Source organism: Penicillium psychrosexuale (genome assembly GCF_028828465.1).
Source record: "Penicillium psychrosexuale strain IBT 29551 chromosome Unknown utg000005l, whole genome shotgun sequence".
In the NCBI taxonomy this organism is placed as follows: Eukaryota; Fungi; Ascomycota; class Eurotiomycetes; order Eurotiales; family Aspergillaceae; genus Penicillium; species Penicillium psychrosexuale.
This window is the reverse complement of record NW_026643190.1, coordinates 1,417,785-1,436,359: the sequence shown is the minus strand read 5'-3', so window position 1 is coordinate 1,436,359 and position 18,575 is coordinate 1,417,785. Positions and strand designations below refer to the sequence as shown.

The 18,575-nt window shown below is 45.9% G+C and overlaps 9 protein-coding genes across 9 annotated transcripts; 4 read left to right on the top strand and 5 right to left on the bottom strand.

Moving 5' to 3' along the window:
• Window positions 1–311: 311 nt before the first annotated feature.
• On the top strand, window positions 312–1,337 carry N7518_009451 (protein kinase family protein; the record flags this gene model as incomplete). The annotated part of the gene is made up of 1 exon (XM_057190377.1): window positions 312–1,337. The coding sequence occupies one exon, from the start codon at window positions 312–314 to the stop codon at window positions 1,335–1,337; it is 1,026 nt and encodes a 341-aa protein (XP_057038033.1).
• Window positions 1,338–2,120: 783 nt separating this feature from the next.
• On the top strand, window positions 2,121–2,743 carry N7518_009450 (uncharacterized protein; the record flags this gene model as incomplete). The annotated part of the gene is made up of 3 exons (XM_057190376.1): window positions 2,121–2,377; window positions 2,417–2,482; window positions 2,536–2,743. 3 exons carry the CDS (start codon window positions 2,121–2,123, stop codon window positions 2,741–2,743), a joined length of 531 nt encoding a protein of 176 aa, XP_057038032.1.
• A 613-nt stretch (window positions 2,744–3,356) lies between these two features.
• Window positions 3,357–3,728, top strand: N7518_009449 (uncharacterized protein; the record flags this gene model as incomplete). Its single annotated transcript, XM_057190375.1, has 1 exon — window positions 3,357–3,728. The coding sequence occupies one exon, from the start codon at window positions 3,357–3,359 to the stop codon at window positions 3,726–3,728; it is 372 nt and encodes a 123-aa protein (XP_057038031.1).
• A 1,670-nt stretch (window positions 3,729–5,398) lies between these two features.
• On the bottom strand, window positions 5,399–6,057 carry N7518_009448 (transcription protein; the record flags this gene model as incomplete). The annotated part of the gene is made up of 3 exons (XM_057190374.1): window positions 5,399–5,404; window positions 5,468–5,750; window positions 5,840–6,057. The coding sequence occupies 3 exons, from the start codon at window positions 6,055–6,057 to the stop codon at window positions 5,399–5,401; spliced, it is 507 nt and encodes a 168-aa protein (XP_057038030.1).
• A 608-nt stretch (window positions 6,058–6,665) lies between these two features.
• On the bottom strand, window positions 6,666–7,767 carry N7518_009447 (fungal specific transcription factor domain-containing protein; the record flags this gene model as incomplete). The annotated part of the gene is made up of 4 exons (XM_057190373.1): window positions 6,666–6,973; window positions 7,020–7,178; window positions 7,265–7,283; window positions 7,348–7,767. The coding sequence occupies 4 exons, from the start codon at window positions 7,765–7,767 to the stop codon at window positions 6,666–6,668; spliced, it is 906 nt and encodes a 301-aa protein (XP_057038029.1).
• A 775-nt stretch (window positions 7,768–8,542) lies between these two features.
• N7518_009446 (NmrA/HSCARG family protein) lies at window positions 8,543–9,569 on the bottom strand (the record flags this gene model as incomplete). The annotated part of the gene is made up of 3 exons (XM_057190372.1): window positions 8,543–8,926; window positions 8,988–9,317; window positions 9,366–9,569. The coding sequence occupies 3 exons, from the start codon at window positions 9,567–9,569 to the stop codon at window positions 8,543–8,545; spliced, it is 918 nt and encodes a 305-aa protein (XP_057038028.1).
• Window positions 9,570–12,013: 2,444 nt separating this feature from the next.
• Window positions 12,014–14,521, top strand: N7518_009445 (uncharacterized protein; the record flags this gene model as incomplete). Its single annotated transcript, XM_057190371.1, has 8 exons — window positions 12,014–12,297; window positions 12,355–12,451; window positions 13,404–13,928; window positions 13,989–14,082; window positions 14,134–14,193; window positions 14,252–14,265; window positions 14,318–14,367; window positions 14,434–14,521. The coding sequence occupies 8 exons, from the start codon at window positions 12,014–12,016 to the stop codon at window positions 14,519–14,521; spliced, it is 1,212 nt and encodes a 403-aa protein (XP_057038027.1).
• A 329-nt stretch (window positions 14,522–14,850) lies between these two features.
• Window positions 14,851–15,452, bottom strand: N7518_009444 (hemerythrin domain-containing protein; the record flags this gene model as incomplete). The annotated part of the gene is made up of 2 exons (XM_057190370.1): window positions 14,851–15,279; window positions 15,351–15,452. 2 exons carry the CDS (start codon window positions 15,450–15,452, stop codon window positions 14,851–14,853), a joined length of 531 nt encoding a protein of 176 aa, XP_057038026.1.
• Window positions 15,453–16,619: 1,167 nt separating this feature from the next.
• Window positions 16,620–17,162, bottom strand: N7518_009443 (uncharacterized protein; the record flags this gene model as incomplete). The annotated part of the gene is made up of 2 exons (XM_057190369.1): window positions 16,620–16,661; window positions 16,740–17,162. The coding sequence occupies 2 exons, from the start codon at window positions 17,160–17,162 to the stop codon at window positions 16,620–16,622; spliced, it is 465 nt and encodes a 154-aa protein (XP_057038025.1).
• Between the last annotated feature and the right edge of the window lie 1,413 nt (window positions 17,163–18,575).

Here is an 18,575-nt window from a genome sequence, read left to right as displayed (position 1 = left end):
GCCTTTATTTGTTTGTAGGGAATATTTTCCTCTTTCCTCTCCCTCTTGTCAAAATGGCATGAATGAATGCATGTACGTCTGCATTATGGGTCTATGATGTAAGGGATATACCCCGTAGTGTGGGGCCTATGGGGCTTCAAGGTTAAGGCTCGGCAGGACGGGATCATCCTTTAGTTCAGGTGGGTCACGTGCTTGTCTTTTTCTCATGTATGAAGCCCCTGATTTAATGCAAGCCTTGGCTTATTTATTTCACGCCAGTCTCTTCGTCCATCCTACGCTTTCCTCTTGAATTCTCTCCACCACAGATCAAAATGAGTGGCTATCCAGTTTTGCAGGTGCCTGCTGGGGCAAGATTCATCGCCGTGGGGGCCGCAGGGGCTGTTTTTGAAGATAGCAATGGAGTCATCAAAATCCCTATCACCCACAATCTCACGGGATGTTCTGAATCAACCATCAAAACCATGCAACACATATCATATATATCGGATCTATGTATCACCCGCGAAAAGCTTATCTACCAGACTCTGCCGAAGAACCCAAACATCCTCGATTGCGTCGACATTACAGAGCAAGGCCTCCACTTTCCATATTATCGATTTGGAGACCTCCGCACCTATCTACGTGATAATAAGCCGTCTGAGGATATTCGACAAAAGTGGATCAAGAATGCTATCGATGCTATCACTTTTATCCATAGCCATGGTGTGGTTCATTGTGATATTAGTCCTCGGAATTTCCTCGTGGCCGATGATCTATCTATCAAACTATGCGATTTTGCCGGGTCGGTCATTAGCGATATGGAGGCATACGTGGAGGAAGAAGACCGATATCGCTTAGCACCATGGACACCACGGTCTTTCAAAACGGACTTGTTTGCTTTGGGATGCCTGATCTACGAACTTTCAGGAGGTACCCGGCCATATGACGAAATCGAAGATGTCAAAGAGGTCGCCAGGCTGTATGCTAGTCAAAATTTCCCGAATCTTGACGGCTTCAAATACCAAGACCTGATCTACAAGTCCTGGACTTCTGCATACACAACGGTGGATATGCTTCGGGAGGACTACTATCGTATTGAAAATCCCGATACTGTATCGGCCGGTCTTGCTTCAAGCCTCTTGTGGAAGCCCGTTGTGGCATCGGTGTTTGGTGCTATTTGTTTTGGTTCCGTAGTTTTTTGGGCTCCAGAAGCGGGCTTTGAGATGATCGAATTTTGCTTGTTGTACGCTCGCGCTTCATGTTTGGAACTTTCCGCACTGTGTTCTTCCCGCTTGACCTGTTTTTCAATTCGCGCTTCGGTATATGGCACTTCAAGTCGGCGGGCTTTCCTGTCCTAGCCGGCCTCTATACATTAGATTAATCTGGACTAAACAAAGAACAAGGAAGTCACATCGCAGTGGGGCTCCTTGCTGAATAGAATTTCCACGCGCTTATGGGGGTCCCGGGCTACCTGGTCCTCGAGGCTGAAGAGTATCCCCTACACCGTCTCACCAGGCTCTGTCGAGAGAGTTAGAAAACAGATTTTGAATAAGGTGTAGTCCGACCCGAGGCTTACATTCCTTCATCCCACTTTTCCATGAATATGCTAGTTTTCAAAAATAAATATACATTCAAGATGCCTTCCCAAACCGGAAATTACAGACTGTTCCATGTGTTCACGATTGGGCGTAGATCGTCGCACAATCCAGAGACCTTGGAGTGTTTCCTCCGTTTTCCAACGGGTGTCGACATCTGAATTAAGCGAAAGAGCCAACAGCGGGAAGTCTTACGGTAGCCCGCAGGGCTGACGTGGACACTCCCCGTCCAATGCTTGCTCCACCTCATCTCCTCCTTACCGACTGGCGGCGACTAACCAATCGGTAACGACTGGCCAGCTAGCGGGGTCATTCGGATCGATCCCCATAACTAACCATCGCAAACCAGGCCCTATCATCTAGGGGCGTCCCGGGTGTCGTGGAGATCGCCGCCACGGTCCAGAGCGAACTTGAAGCGTCTCAATGTGGGGAAAATTAGCTAGGGGGGTGCATAGAACCTAAAAAGGAACGCGTAATTACTTCTCGCAATTATCTTCTCCCATCTGCATTTATCTATGGTCGGATTCTAGTATTATTTTTTCCAACATGGGCCAAGCTCAAGCTGTACGGGGCACTCGACATACCTGTGCTCCCCTTCTTGGGAAAGCTCTAGGTCTACCCCTGTCTTCGATTTTTCCTCGTCGCCGAATGTTCTTACCTAGTCCCTGCCACATAACAAGTGCAACTCGTCGGACATGTCAATCGAAATCTACCCCGAGAGTCTTTCCTTCTTCCGGATTCACTTTGCTCGATCCGTCTCTAGAGATCGAAGAGGAGACTCTACCAACATATTATCCCGAAAAGTACTACCCTGCCTAACAAGGGGAGGTGCTAAATGAAAGATACCAAGTCCTTGCAAAGTTGGGCTATGGGGTGACATGTACTGTTTGGTTCGCCCGAGACTTGATGTGAGCAGAATCACTTTCTTGTTCTTCATACCTCTAATTCCACTATGAGATAGCGATTCGAAATATGTTGCTCTAAAGATCTATGTGCTTGGCCAAAATCGAGACCATGAGCTTGGCATATATGAACGTCTAAACTCAGTCGAATCCAATCACCCGGGCAAAAGATTCATTCGCAAGCTTTTGGGTCACTTTTATACTGATGGTCCTCACGGTCGTCACATCTGCCTTGTTCATGAGCTCCTAGGAATAAGTGCAGGTTGATAAAATACATCCCTGGACAAACAATGACTCTCAAGGACCTCAAACCCTGCATCAGGCAATTGCTGATTGCCTTGGATTTCCTGCATTCGGTGGCCGGTGTAGTCCATACAGGTAGTCCGCTGCCTTTTCCAAATCCAGAACGATGGCACTAACACACGACTAGACATTCAACTAAGCAACTTACTCCTTCCTTCGCCTGAACACAATGCGCTTGTTCATTTTGAAGAAAAGATAGTCCAGACACAGTCGCCTAGGAAGGTGCTGAAAGAGCGCACAATATACTGTTTATTTGATTGACACGCCCGGCTTTGACGATACATCGAAGAATGACACCGAGATTCTTAGTGAGATTGCGACATGGCTTGGCGACTCATATAGAAGCAAAATTCTGCTCCACGGAATCATATACACCAAGACTACGGCGAGAAGTATCGTACAGCGGCTGACAAAATACAAGAACCCCATAATCACAGATATACAAAAACAACTAGTCGATCAGAATCTCCAACTTGATCAGACAGCTGTCGGAAAAGGGATACAGAGCGAGACCCTTAAAGAGAGAGCAAAATGGATGAAGGAACAAAAAAAATTCGAAGAAGAGATCCGAGAGGCAATGCGCCAAAAGGACCGCGAGAAAGAAGAGATAATGCGCGAGGAGCGTGATATGAGTGCGGCAATGATCAGGAAGGCTAACCAGGACGTGGAAGCCATGCGCTTAAACATGGAAGAACTTATCGCCCAGCGAGAGGAGCGCGAGGCACTCTTGGAAGAGCGCATAGAAAAGCGGATGGAGAAGCAGATGCGAAAGAAGCAGGCTGCTCATGACAAAGAGATCAAACGGATTCAAAGAGAAAAAGAGGCCGAGATGAAAATATCAAGAGAACAAGAGAAGCAAGCCCAACGCGATCGGAAAAAGGGTGGAAGAGAAAAACAGGGCGGAGCAACAGAGAAAGGTGGAACAGGAGAGAAAGGCAAAGGTCGCTGAAGCCAATCGCCAGTCGCAAAACTCTTCATCGAAAGCTCAAGGCTGGTCTCCCTTTTCGGTAACCATGGGAGATTACAGTTGCGCTCTCAGTGGACCAAGATGTTACCAGGCGTACGTTGACAGTGCAAGGGAGCCAACTGCATGAGATACTTACTAATCGTCTCTACCAACAGCTCTAGGGGTGGCTGGCCGAAATCACAGGTTGGCTCGGAATGGATTGGTGCCGTCAGCTATGGGACTTCCGCCACATGGATTGCTCGTTACGGAGGAGGAACTTGGCGTAAGCAATTCCTCAAATCTGCGACAATCTACCCAGCTAAGAGATGTCTCAGAGTACTCACTTGAGCATTACCCAACTCTCGCAGGCAAACTTGCCCATCACTTGAATTTTGTGTCCTCGGGCCTGGGAAAATGTACTATGCCCAGTGGGTGAATGGGTTCTGGTGCAGCGAAGCAACAGAACAGATCAACAACTATTTGACGGAGACTTACAATCGATCGGATGATTCTAAAGTGCTTGCCATGGCATTTGGATACAATGGCGCCTATGTGATTTCATTTGGATGGGCCACTAGATCGACTATCAGGGGAAAGTCCGGCCATCAAAGGGATTTGAAAGGATACTACCCGGATCTAGATCAATTCGCCGATGCAAATACTTCTTTGGATATAGTGGTGAGTCTCTCGAATTGCCTTGATCAGATCTCGGAAATCTCACTTTGCAACAGGCCATCGCACTTGACCCGGATAGCACAACCGATTATATATTAGTCTACAAATCCGGAAACTATCATATACGTTGGGTTTGCTCGGATCCCCGGAGGTCACAAATTATTAGGAGTTGGTGGGACCAAGAATGCAAGCCTAAAGAGGCTGTAGCACCTACACAGTCAACAAATAAGGCTTCAGTGTCGGGATCTTTTAAAGAAATGCTCTCGGAGATCGAGAAGTACATAATTAATGGGAATAGTGGATGGGAAACCGGGAAAATATATCTATCATCAGCTTTTGTGGCAGTTCGAATATTCGGATTTCTTTCGTGCTGTTACCTTCTCTGAGGCGAAACGAATTAAAGGAACTCCTTATGAATCATAAAAGGGAAAAGAGACGGGTAGAATGTAATCCGGTACTTAGGGAAGCTGACATGGTCTCTCCCAGCACTGCCATCGTATATAGATGACATAGAGCCCATATCATGCCGATTTCATCTCCCAGCCTGAAGAGCCTGCATTATGGGGAAAACAACTCACAGTACGATCCAACGCCTGGATATTTCGGTAGTCCCAATGCAACACGGCTCAACAACAGTTCCTTCCCCTCTGTTGTGATAGAAGATCAGTCACGGTCGCATATTCTTAGGCTGCTCCAGTTGCCTGAATGGGAAGAAGGAAGGGTATACGACAAGGACCCTCCGACCTGTATCCACCACCGTATCGAGTGCGTGTTACAGTCAACAATCGAAAGGTGTCAAGGGACACGGAGGAAGACCATTTTGGCCTCTAGTTTCTTTTGGCAGTTGTTTTTGGAAAAGAAAATAGAGAAAATTTTTCGACGAAAAATTGCCCGTCATCTGTGAAATAACTGCTAGTCAAGGCTGAAAGGGCCAAGAGTATCATTCTTGAGAAGTCGGAAACATTGTACCCCAATTATCCGAATACAAGTCAATCATATCATCGCTATGAGACTGCTAGTAGGAGTATTAGCCTAAACTAGGGAATATATACGAATGTTGGCCTTACATAGTTTTCAAATGTCTGTGGTGCCGCAAGGGTTAAGTCCTGCCCTAGAGAGCCCGGAGACTGCGTAGTGTTCTTTGTGAATTCGATGGTAGCGCGGGCCAGTCTCGCGATTTCTCTAACAAAAGGTAGCGCAATGTCGGGTGATGCAAATTCCAAGCGGGCGAAGTGACCTGTGGCGATGTCTAGTAATGCTAGATCTGACGGTGCCGTTGGAAGTGCAGGGTATTTCAAGATATAGATGAAAATATTGATAACACTGACAAGCGGGAAGTATAATGCCAGCCTGGTTTCGGGTATTGACCATTAGTAACATGCCCAGTTCAGCCCCGGAGTTCTGTCAGGACATATCATATGCTTTAGTGGATGACGTACCATATCGGTGTCGATACATCAGTATGGATTACATCAGTGTCTAGGATGATACTCCTTGCTGCATTCACAACGACATGTGCGCTTATTGAGATATCATGCTGCAACGCTGGCGTCTGACTGGAACCCAAAAGAGCACTGTTCCAAGGATGGGTAAGGATAGAATGTATCGCCATGACGCTGCCAAAATAGGCGTAGCGGATATACATGACGGGATACATATTGATGTTGTGCAGCTGCTGGCCATGTCTTCTAGTGGGTAAATCTGGCCGTAAAAACAACGGCAAGGAATCTCGCCATTCCTCAAGTTCCGTATTGAGATTTCGGATGACTTCAATGATTTTTGCGGGAGTTTGCCTGAATGATTTCCCACTTGCCAACTGTTTTGAGATTCGAGATGAGATCTGGGCATGCTGCACTATGTAGGTGAAACAAGCCATATCCGTACTACCAGTGTCCTGGAGTTTTGGCAGAGAGCAGCTGATATCGTCATCGTCAATAATCTGTCCTTTTCAGTCAATTCAATTTTGGCCACATGGAAAAATGGACCAAGAGGACACCAACCGAAGGTCGCCCAGAGCGATAGCTGATGTGCTTTTCAAATACGTAAAGGGTCCAGAACAACTGCATCCGATGCTCTTGTTCTGCCACTGGTAAATTCCAGGATTGGGCCGGCTGTCGATGAAGACCTTTGGCTTGGGCCAACCGCATCGCACAGGAGGAAAGCATGTAGCCAAGGGATTGGCTTCCAAGACCTTCAGCGAAGAAGCTCTGTCGTAATATACAAAAAGCGTCAGAGAAAAGTTCCGCTGGGATCGACACGGGAGATTCAAACCATAGCTGTTAACGCCTGGACGGCCATCAGACCAGTGCTGCAATACAGAAGCTCATTGTGAACGGACATGGCTTTTTCAAAGTATCGCCAAGCTTTGCCTTGGATTTCCTCAGATGTATTTGAGTATGGCATACTGGACATTTTGAGTCTGTAGCCGGAGGCATACACCGTATTGCGTAGCGCATACCAAGCTGGATCATCATCAATCATGCTATTCTGAGTATAGTGATGACGAAGGCGTGCTTCAAAGTGATGTCGAGACACTAGCCCAAGGCTAGCATCAAAAGAATGTTCAAAGTAGGCTGTTATTATTAGTATCAGACAAGTACCGTGAGAGGGACAACAAACCTTGGGAATATTCCCAGGCAGAATCCATATTCGGCTCGGGGATGGGTTCGCGGCGAAAATTGGATCGCATCTTCAGTCGAGAGTCAATATTACGCACAAGGGTTCTAGCAGTCTCAAGGAATCCCGGTTCTCTCGACCTTTCCGATACCCAAGTAATTCCTGGAACGGAGCAGATTGATAAAAAGGATGTTGGCCCTGAGAGCATGTTAGATTCTGAGGACGAGCCGGTGATGTAAGTTTCATACCATGATATTCCCAATCAACCTTTTCAATGGTTAGTCTTATATAGTAATGACAGTGAAAAGCTAACGCAAACAAAGATGCATACCTCGGAACCTAAAAGATCGGCACATTCAACATGCTGCGACGAAGTCTGGGCAGCATCAGGTGGTGTGTGCTGTGTGGTATTTAGTGACTGCGTTAGGTTCGAAATCGAATATAATTTCTCTTGTGTCAGTTGGGAGTGAGTTGAAGGAGTGTCGCTTGGTGAGTGACTCGTAAGATCTGTTTCGTCTAGCAATTCAAAAGCGACGTTTGTCGCGAGAGATGGAAAGTGGCCATCGTTCCTGGTGTTTTGCACCTCTGCGCTTTTGGTAGAGTGTGACGACTCGAGCTGCTGTTCACCAACAGGTGAATTGATTGCGGCAATTTCTATGCTGGAAAGCTCAAGGAGCATTTCCATCCGCGCAAGTCGTTCCTCTAATCCCTCTTTTGGCTTGCTACGCGCAGTGCCGACCCTTCGTTTCATGAAAGGGTAAATGCATTCTTCATTTCGATCCTATGAGGATTAGTCTCGAGCTATAGTTATTGATTGGGGGATAACTTACCAAGCAGTTCTCACATGGTTTCGTCCGACTGCCTGCAGAAGGAGTCAATTCCCGTTTTTCAATGAGTAAGTACTTTTCTAGGGCAGGTTACATTTGATCTTCTTGGATCGACAGTAGATGCAAGCTAATCCTCTTCTGTTCTCTGCCGCTGGATCTCTTCGGGGTGTACCATCCATCTTTAGTTTGGCGTATGAGGCGTTGGGGAAGAAGCCGTGGAAGATCGACAGGAGGCGCTGATGTGTCAGCAATCATGATCACTGTGCCCCTGAAACATGACGAGTATATTACGAAGAAGGTTGGGCATATAGATTATTGAGTCTCAATATTTGAAAAACATGCGGATAGCATTCGATATGCGTTGAATCGCTCGTGTGTGTTAGTTAACATACTAATAAATTACCAAATAATCACCTCAGCAACGGATTCTCTTGATAAATTCAAGTGGAATTCAGCATGCATAGATGGATTTGAATGGATTTTAATCTGTAAAGGAGAAAATTACAACTACTAAGGTCTCAATCATCAAAAAATAACTTAAGAACCGAAAATATATCGAAAACAAAAACAACCGAAAAGGCTACTATGGGTTCTTATTGATGGTTTAAGTTACTTCAAATTTCCTAAAACGCAGCTTGACGCCCTCAATCATGCTCCATATTCTAGTGCACTATCGTACACGATGGAAACAAAATAGGCTCAGACACTAGTCCAATCAATTTCAGCAAAAACTTCCTTCATGCCCACCAAACCAGTGATGCTCAAGTCCTCCTTGATGACTACATCATCCGCGACCCAACTCCTCTCACGAGCGTAATCCCAGAACTGCAACATGAGACCAACCTCACGGCCCCACTTGGGCCATAGGTTATCGTAGTGGTCCAAGGAGATAGATGCGTATTCAGCCGGGGTTCCAGAAACCTCAGACCAAGGCTTCAAAATTTCCTTGGCGGGAAGGGTGATTTGAGGCTGTTGAAGAATGGCGAGGACGTAGATACCGAGGTTGATCTTTGTGGCACCGAGTATAGTGATTGGGGTATCTTCAGCGATGGGCAACAGCTGGACACTTTTGCCAGTGGTTTTCTGCATCGATCGCCAAATTAGCCTTCATATGATATAGATTAGAAGTGAGTCGGATACTTACAAATTGGTTAGGCAGGAACATAGGCATGAGCATGTTCGTCGCATAGTAGGTAACGAAGAGGAAGGTGGTTTTGCTCAGCAGGGCCTTGTCCTGGTGAATATACTGATCAACCTTGGTTTTGCTCTCAAAGTGAGGCACAGAGCATTTTCCGCCGGAGATTTTTTGATTGTCCGGGAGAGTACTCCAGATGTAGTGCTCAAGGGTGGTAGTCCGGGAGGCCGCCTTTGCGCAGTTGATTCCCTGGGTAGACTCAATGGCAACCGTTTCCTCAACTCCGTGAGTGGCAAACGAGGCAAAGAAATCGGTGACAACAAAAATGGCGTGAGATCCCTGATTTCATGAGCCCAATTGCTGACATTTAACAGTTGGAAAGCTTACCTCAAACGCCTTGACAAGGCTTGCGAGATCGCTGGTGTCCGCAGCAACCATTTCAACACCTTGCGCAGTCAAAGACTTGGCTGCCGCACTGTTAACATTACGAGTAATTCCGCGGACCTTGTAGGCACCAGATTTCAAGGCAGACGTAACCACGGAGCCACCCTGGGCTCCGGTGGCACCAACAACAGTGAGGATTTTGGACATTTTGGATCAAGGTGGAAAATATGAGTGTATTGAGATCTGAGAGATAAAGAGCAGAAGCAATGCCATGGAAGATGTCGAATACGCTCCCTCTATATATATCTTGACTACTATACGTAAGATCGCCTATACATGGACGAAGTATACCACGGTACAACGATCTGCAAACACGCTAACCCAATGGGGTCGGGACTCAGGTCTACAACAACAGCAACTCGTCATGTACAACATACCCTCATCTGTCTGTGTTTTCTCCCCATAACCAAGCATTATTAATGAACTGGCCCACCGCACCCGGAGCTCGGGTTGTCGATCGATATTGCTTCCGTGTTCCACTTCACATTGTGCTTCAGTTGTGCCGTCTCATCACTCAACAAATAGTCCCCTTAGGGGGCTTTTAGATAGTAGTTGCCCTCTGAATGTTATGGCGGTCCAAAGGCAGACAGGTGGTACCATTGGCAGACTAGCAATGTGGTATTACAATCGTGGTTTGTCGCCAATTTCCATATGGTCTCGGGGGTCAAACGTTGGACACCCCCTACAATCTAACCATCGAGTGTGCGTCTTCTATAGGCGACGGATTGGACCACTACGACAAAACCAATCTTTGGCTTACCGCTCTAATCACCGCCTGTATATTTATGGCCTTGGGCCTGTATGTAATTGAGGTTAGGAGTATACGGAGAGGTCGCGTGACCTCGAATAATCTACTCCGTACTCGGCATAAAATATTAGTCTTGGCGTTCATAAAACCGCTTAGTTATCAATACTATATTCCAAGGTTCCATATTCCTCCGTCTTACCGCCCTATCTCCGATTTCACCGCCTTTTGAATTCTGCCAGTCCTACCGGTTTGAAACTCCCAAAATACTCACTTGCTTGCTCTATGCTTGCTCTATGCTTGAAGAGTAGTAAATTGCTCCAAAAACATATCTCGTATTCATTACGCTCGTGAAGAACCTTATCATCTCATTATAGAGTTCAATATCTACTTCAAGATTATGATTGCGGTTTCGATTGATAATGCCCATGATAATTAGTAGAAAGATTGGAACGATGGTTTGTAACGTGCATATACACAGATATATATACCAGATATAGAGTAGCTCCGCAATTAAACCATAACCTCGTGTGTGTGTGTCGCGTGACCAGGTGTTTTCTCCTGTGGGCTCCAAAATCATAGAAATAATGCGGTGAAATGTCATCGGCTAACTTTGGCAGAATAATGCAACCGGCAGAAAAATATTGACTAGGCCTAATGGGCACGCCCCAGAGAATGAACCATCATTATCTTCCCCAGAGCTTCTACAGTCACACTTTACGTAGCGTTAGAAGGTAGAATCGGTCGTTTTGCTCTGCAACGACTTATCGGGCGGCCGCAGGCCGTCCAGATCCCTCGTAAAGTATAAGAATGCCTTGGAAACGGATCAAAGATACCGTACGATTTCCAAACCAGACAGTGTTTACATAAGCCCAAACTAGGGGCACTAACTAACTAGCGTAAGCATTGACCATGGTACCTAGTTACGTCCCCCTGACCTTATCTCCCGAACTATGATCAACCGTCAGCTAGCCCTAGCCCGATATTCCGGCAAACTGCACTGCAAACCCCGGACAAACCCCCCTTATGGAGGCAGAATTTTGATCTCTCTGCCCAAATGACACGCGTAACCACTATTATAGGCGACGGATCGGACCACTATTAGCTAGCCACACGCTTTTCCGCAGCTGTAATAAATATAGCAATTTACATTTTCTCTAATTACTCACTTTTCTGCGGTCGCATTGAGTTCAAATTTTGAAGATATGATTGATTGAATTTTCAAAAATTTTACAAATTTCAAACTAAATAATGGAGCAAGCATAGAGCAAGTAGGGGAAAAAGCCTTGAAAAGCGGTCTTCTCAGACCGCCTTCCCATTAAATATACTGCCGACTCTCGTAAATCGGTAGAACTGGCAGATTCAAAAGCCGGTGAACTCGGGTATAGGGCGCTAAGATGGAATAACCATGGAACCTTGGAACATTGGAACATTGGAATATAGTATTGATAACTAAGCGGTTTTATGGACGCCAAGACTAATATCTTTATGAATTGATGGACGCATACTCCGTACTGGTAAACATGAATAGAGAAGAAGAGGTTGTAATATTACATAGCCTGCCCAAGACCATAATTATACAGGCGGTGATTAAAGCGGTGAGCCAAAAATTAGTTTTGTTGTTGTGGTTCGATCCATCGATCCTCGCCCTGGTGGATATGCCAAGACACGCTAAACAACTATGCCAGCTAGCCATGCCTCTCAGCTGAAATGAGTATGTATAACTATGTCTACTTACCCCTGGGCGCCTTTGATTTCTATAAATTGAGTCTTAGCTTCCATTATACTCGTGGTTGTCCTCTCAACTACATTGTGCTGAAAAATTGTATAGCACCATTCAGCAACCATGAAGTTGGCCGTCCTGACATCCCTTGTGGGATTGGGCGCTAGCCTTACAGTTGGACAAGAAACAGAAAGCTCATTTATTGCCGGTCGGCTTTCGCAAACGAAGCATTTTGAGCTGAATCTGACCTGGGAATCATGGGCGCCCGATGGGGTTGCACGGAAGCAATTTTTGATCAATGGCCAGTTCCCCGGCCCTCCACTGATCATGGATGAAGGAGACAACGTCGAGGTGACCGTGAATAATTTCAGCCCCTTCAATACCACAATTCACTATCACGGCATCGAGTGAGTCTTTGGAAACTAAAAAAATACCCGCATGTCCACTAACACGTTAATAGACAGGAAGGAACGCCGTGGTCAGATGGTGTGCCTGGAGTTTCACAGAGGCAGATTTTGCCTGGTCAACGGTTTATCTCCAAATTCACTGTCCAGCAGTATGGTGCATATTGGTTAGTCAATAATCTTCAATGAGAAATCCAGGCCTTCTAACGAAATGAAGGTACCACTCACATACTTCTGGGCAAATCATGGATGGCCTGTATGGACCAATTTACATCAGGTTTGTTTGCATGATATCGAGCGCGTCAATTCCAATGACTAATGTCTAAATTTATAGACCTCGGAGCATTCCTGCGAACTTGGCCAGTGCGATAACAAATGATACATTTGAACAGGCTCAAATACATAACGCCATCCGGGCGCCGACCCTAGTCATGCTTTCTGATTGGTTCCATATGACATCAGAAGAACTCCAAGAGGTTGCAATGTCTGCAAATATTGATCCCTTGTAAGTGATTCAATGGGAGAAGCTACAAGTAAGATGAAACTGACATGGCGATAAGGTGTACGGATTCTATTCTGATCAACGGGAAAGGGGGTGTCAATTGCCGCAGTCCCAAGGAATTAACTGACATGGTGCCCGATTCGGTGAAATCTGTGCTACAGGGCATGGAGTATACAGTGAAAGGGTATGTTCTGAACTGGAATTCAATACTTGGAGACGCCAACGCTAAATGGAAATAAAGTTGCCTTCCACTCACAAACACCTATGCCCAAACGACATCTGGACATAATTTGAGTGCAGTTCCAGCATCCATGTTTTATGAGTGCCACGCCACCGAAGCGCCAGAAGAGGTCATCGAAGTTGACCCTTTCAACGGCTGGGCAAGTCTCAATTTTATCGGCTCAGCGTCTGTCTCAACTCCAATTGGTGTGTACTTTGCCAGTCTTTATAAGCTCCCAGGCTAACTAGCAAAGTGTCTATCAATAATCATTCTCTCTGGGTTTATGAGGTTGATGGTTTATACATCAAGCCTGTTAAAGTTGATGTATGAACTTTTGCCTTTTTGGAATCAGCTTTCACGGAATACTTCTGACTCAAACATCTCTAGGCGTTAACAATCAACAATGGTGGTCGGTATTCCTGCTTGGTACAACTGAACAAAGCGCCAGGAAAGTACCCGATGACAGTGGCAAATGCAGGGTTCAACCAAAAGATCGCGGGCTTCGGTACTCTGTCCTATACGCATACGCATGGACGTTCGGTCGTATCAACGCCTTCAATCAACTACGGTGGACTTGCCACAAGCACGGATGTTATCACACTAGATGAGACCGTGATCGAAATGTTTACTCCTAGCCAGCCTAGTGAGCATTCGGATAAAACCTACATCCTGACTGCTGGCCGCATTGAGAAGGCCTGGGAATGGTCCCTCAACGGAAATCACTCCTACGGCCTGACTTTAGAGGCCGAAAAGCCCGTTTTATGGGACCCGCAATCCGCGGCCAAGAGCCCTTTGGCCATCGCCACAAAGAACAATACTTGGGTGGATATAATCTTCATTTTATCTGGCAACACATCTACACTTCAGCCTGGTCACCCACTTCACAAGCACTCCAACCGAGCTTATATTCTGGTGAGTGCTCCCAAATATTGTACCGGCTCTTGCTCCAATTCGCTGACATTTGACTTCAAGGGTACCGGCACCGGCGACTTCAATTACACTTCAGTCGCCGACGCTGTCAAGGCTATTCCAGACAGTTTCAACCTGATCAATCCCCCTATGAGAGGTTCGCAGATCTAATTCAATATGCGCCTTTGGACCTGACTGACATCATCAGATACTTTTACTACGCTGCCTGCTTATCAAGGTAAAAGCTGGATGGCAATTCGTTATCATGGTATGTGATTTCCCCGACTGGATAGAAGATCATTGGCTAACTAGCGCGGTTGTATTAGTACAAAATCCAGGGGTATGGAAATCTCAATTCTGTCGATACCAGCTCACGTCGCTAACAAATTTAGGCATTCTTGCTTCACTGTCACCTCGACCCACATCTGACGGGGGGTATGGGGTAAGTTTGCAATCTGTGTACAGCTATGGCTATATTTTGATGCAATGTGCTAATTTCTTTCCTTAGGCTCGCGATTCTAGACGGTATAGATGCATGGCCGACCATTCCGTCCCAATATGGCCCGAACGGGAAGTGGGGAATCATTGACCCTTGAAAACTTTTATACAATTTGTACAAGAGAAATTTTCTCTATTTATCTGTTTTTAATTTGTCTCTTCATTTTTCTTATTTGAATATATGGCGTGCTCTGTTTCAATGTACTTTTCCAGATGTTCGAAGTGGAAGAGGTGAGTACATACATTCTACGAGAGCATGCCTCCCAACTAGATCCTATTCAATCGGCTTTTGCTTATTCTGAAATTATTGTACTAGACCAGACACTGTACTATAATGGCATTTTATTCGAGGAGACCCTATGAGTGGTCCAGTATGTGTTGGGAAATAATTTCAGTACAATGGTTTATCATGCACCAATCAGCTTTCCTAATGGTATAATCGGGCCATTTCCTTCAAATTCCAATACTTTCTCATATTCTCCGCGCCCAAGGCCTTCACTTCATCATCCAAATGTGTCCATAAAACATCCGCAAAACTATCCATCAACATCTTCATATGACCCAACCGTAACTCTGTCTCGCCCGTGCGACATGTATTCACATAGTCCTCGAATTTCTCCAAGCCTAAGTGAATCATGCGGTGCTGCCCGACCAAGCTTAATTCCTCGCGAAACTCAGGCATTCTCGACGCTAGCTCGGGGAAAAAGTGGCGCTCCTCGATAGTGTGATGCAGCGTGAGTTGACGACAGAAGGATAAAGCGAGGTCGAGGAATGCGCGAATCGATTGCCCATGGGGGCGTTTATTCTTGACGCAAGCACCGTATATATCATTCCAAATAGCGCGGAAGTTATTATGCTAGAGGAACAGTTGTCAGTAGGCAGGCTTTGGGAACCGTTGTGGTAGGCGAATAGATGATAGGAACCTACAAATAGATCCATATGGTCTGCCAATCGATTATAGGCTTTGAATTCCGATGGAGTTAACTTGGGGGGCTGGCTTCCAGCAGCTGTTTCTTCAACTTTTGCCATGTTGATTTCAATCGAAGAGCCCGTGAACGAAATGACGCTGTTGTAAAGATGGCCCAACCCCTTGAAGCGCACTCTCTTTAAATAGCATGTATAGTCTGCGCCATTTAGTATCGAGAAGTGTGTAGATCGATAGAAAGAATTGTCAAATCATGCTGTAATTATTATGAATCTGCATCACCAAAGTCGCACTAATTGATTGACCTTACTACATTCGTTCGGAGCTCGGGTAAGTGAGGTCTGAAGGGCCGCTGACTAAGGTCTCCAGAGTCCACCTAGTTAACTAGGGGGATCGTTCTTCATGGAGGACTTGGAGGGTCCACTGATCCGCAGAATGACCTTTGTTCACTTCTGTAACACGTGTCTCCCCTCCCTGCGGACGGACGACGAGATTTCTATGATTGATTTCGACAAAATAGATGAAGACAGCTTTGATCATCATCGAGCTCCAGTGCTGGCAGATTCACTATTGTTCCACTGAGGTCTCTGGCTGCAGACCTGGATGCAGAACGAGCTATTCTGTACGAGCTCCGCGAGCAGACGAAAGTGCGGGCTTTGAACGACGGTCACTGGTTGTTGAGCCGTGGGTGCCCTTGCACAGTGGTGGCAAACCGCACTTCCAGTCCAAAGAGCTGGCAGAAGCTGTCTCTAGTCCTTAAGATCATCCCTGTTTTTGTCTTGCCTCCTTGCCCATCATGGACATATCTTCCATGGTCCAGCTAGCTCTCTTTTCTCTTTTCTCTCTTCTCAACCAACCTTCAATATCTAAGCCGGAAATCAAGATACACAGAAGAAATTCATCTGATGCTTGGGAGCTATGTATTAATACACAAGAATCCAAAATAGCCTTGTCTTGGACGGTTTTTTGCGAAATGAGTAGTGGAGATATTATTTTATTCAGCCACCTGGCCACAGAAAGAGACTCGCCGGTCTCGGTACCAGCCGCAAGAACAACCCGCCATCCATAAAATACAATGAGAGACGGTATTAAAAGCGAGTAAAGAAAACAGGAACCTCTATGCTATGTCGTTGAAATATGATGACCAAAACCGAATACTCGAGAAGACCCAATGTGAGGATGTCGTTATGGAGAAAGAGAAGGGAGGATGAGTTGAGGGCGATCAAATGTAGATAAGTCGATCGTGTTGGTGAATGGAGAGGAGGGATGGTTTAAAGCATAGCCTTGTACTCGGATGGAGGAGGGGGAGGAAGCTGTTTCAATCAGGTTAGCAAGAACATCTTGAATCTGACTCCGAACTTATCAGTTCGAGGATAGGGAGTTTATCATACCTCGAGCTTTGTGTTATCAGCCATCATACGCTGGAAACCAATACCGACACCCTCGATCACAGCAAGGAAGACGGCACACATAATAGCGGAGTTTCGGGCGGCCTTGTAACCACCACGGACAGCGAGGGAGCCACCGGTGAGGAAACCAGCGATGATAGCGTTATAAGGATCTTCCTTCTTGCGGATTCCCTTGATTGAACAATCGTATATACTGAAAAGTCCTCCCCAACAGCCGAAGTTACCACCGAGGACGGGCGCGCGCGCCTTGATAGCTGTGAGAGCACCTATCCGGCGTTCACCGTAGGGGCTGTTTCGGAAACCCTTAACACCGTGCCATACGGCACCACCGATAGCACCCATACAGAAAGCACCGCCGAAGTCGCTCAGGGCAACCCAGGGACAGGGATCGCGCGAGTGATCCATAATGTGATGTGTAAACGAAGCGAGTCGAGAGTCGGGGGTACAAAGGCGGATCGGCTGTATAGATAGTAATTGTGAAAGGCGCGATGGTAAAGGTCGAAAGTTGGTAACAAGCCCAGTGGAAGAAAGAGACTTGTGAAGGGCGTGAAGGTAGTAAAGGTCGGCAAGCCCAATAGTGAGAGATGCGATAACAAGATAAGGGCGGGTCGAGGACTTTTTCTTTCCCATGTCAGGGCACGTGACCACCATATTCTACCCGGTCGCCACCGAACACTACGACGTCGGCTGTGTTTATTCTTACTTTCGGATTATCATTCGCTCGCATCAGGCATCCCCGGGTTCTCTGCCCGGGAACGAGAATATACCGGCTATTCATCCCTGCATGATGTCTCGAGACCATCAGAAAATTTCTTCATTTCTATTTGAATACTCTATGGCTCTTTTGCCATTGTTCTAGGGCCAAGGGCCAATCGGAGATCATACATCCTACCACCTTAGAACTAGGTATTCTATGATCGAAAGAATGAGCTTCTATAGCCTCACTTCTTCATCTACCAACAAAAGAATGTTTACCTTGACCTATTCCACTCACAACCTTTCCCCGCTTCACGAGTATGAGCGGTCATTAGCAGAAGATAGTCGGCAAATCACATAGAATCTCGTTCAAATAGATATATGCGAGCTTCATTTTGTTTCAGCTCACCCCTTGGAAGATATAGTTTGACAATGATCATTTTAGGCTCACGCTCACAACTCGAGGCCTACATTCCTATAGCAAGTGAAATCGGATAGTCGGACCTAGTGATTGATACCGTCATATACTAGGCTTTGCCACAATAAACGGAGAAATAATCGGATGTATTCTAGTTCTCTACTCTTAGACTTCTTACGTCTGATTAAGATGTTAAAGTATAACCAACGAATATCATGCTTTATTTTCCGCAACTTTCAGGTGTTTCTCTAGAGTCACATCGCATACAGAGTCGGTAATTGATAAATATATAGAGGTTAATCGCAGTTGCGAAACATCAGATTATATTTAAATTTCAGTCTTTTCTAATTTTAAATAAACAAACTGAGGGAGCAAGCAACGGGAAGGCCAGATGCATGGTCAAAAGTGCCATGGTAAACCTCGCCATCACAGGAAGTATATAAGCTTATCATCGTAGTCTGAAAGCCAGCTAATGCATTCAAAAGCGTAGGATTGAAAGAATTATCGAATTTTTGGTAGGCTTGAAGTGTGACATCCATGTGAAAATACGATTGATAAGGCAAATGAAAATGCCGAGCAAGGCTCGGCCTTTTCGGACGAGGATTGAAAAATTTCGCGAATAGCCCGAGCAAATTTAGTTATAAATAAAGCTAGCTGCAAAGAGATCTGCAGTAGACATCTAGGTCCCGTTCATTGTTACTTGT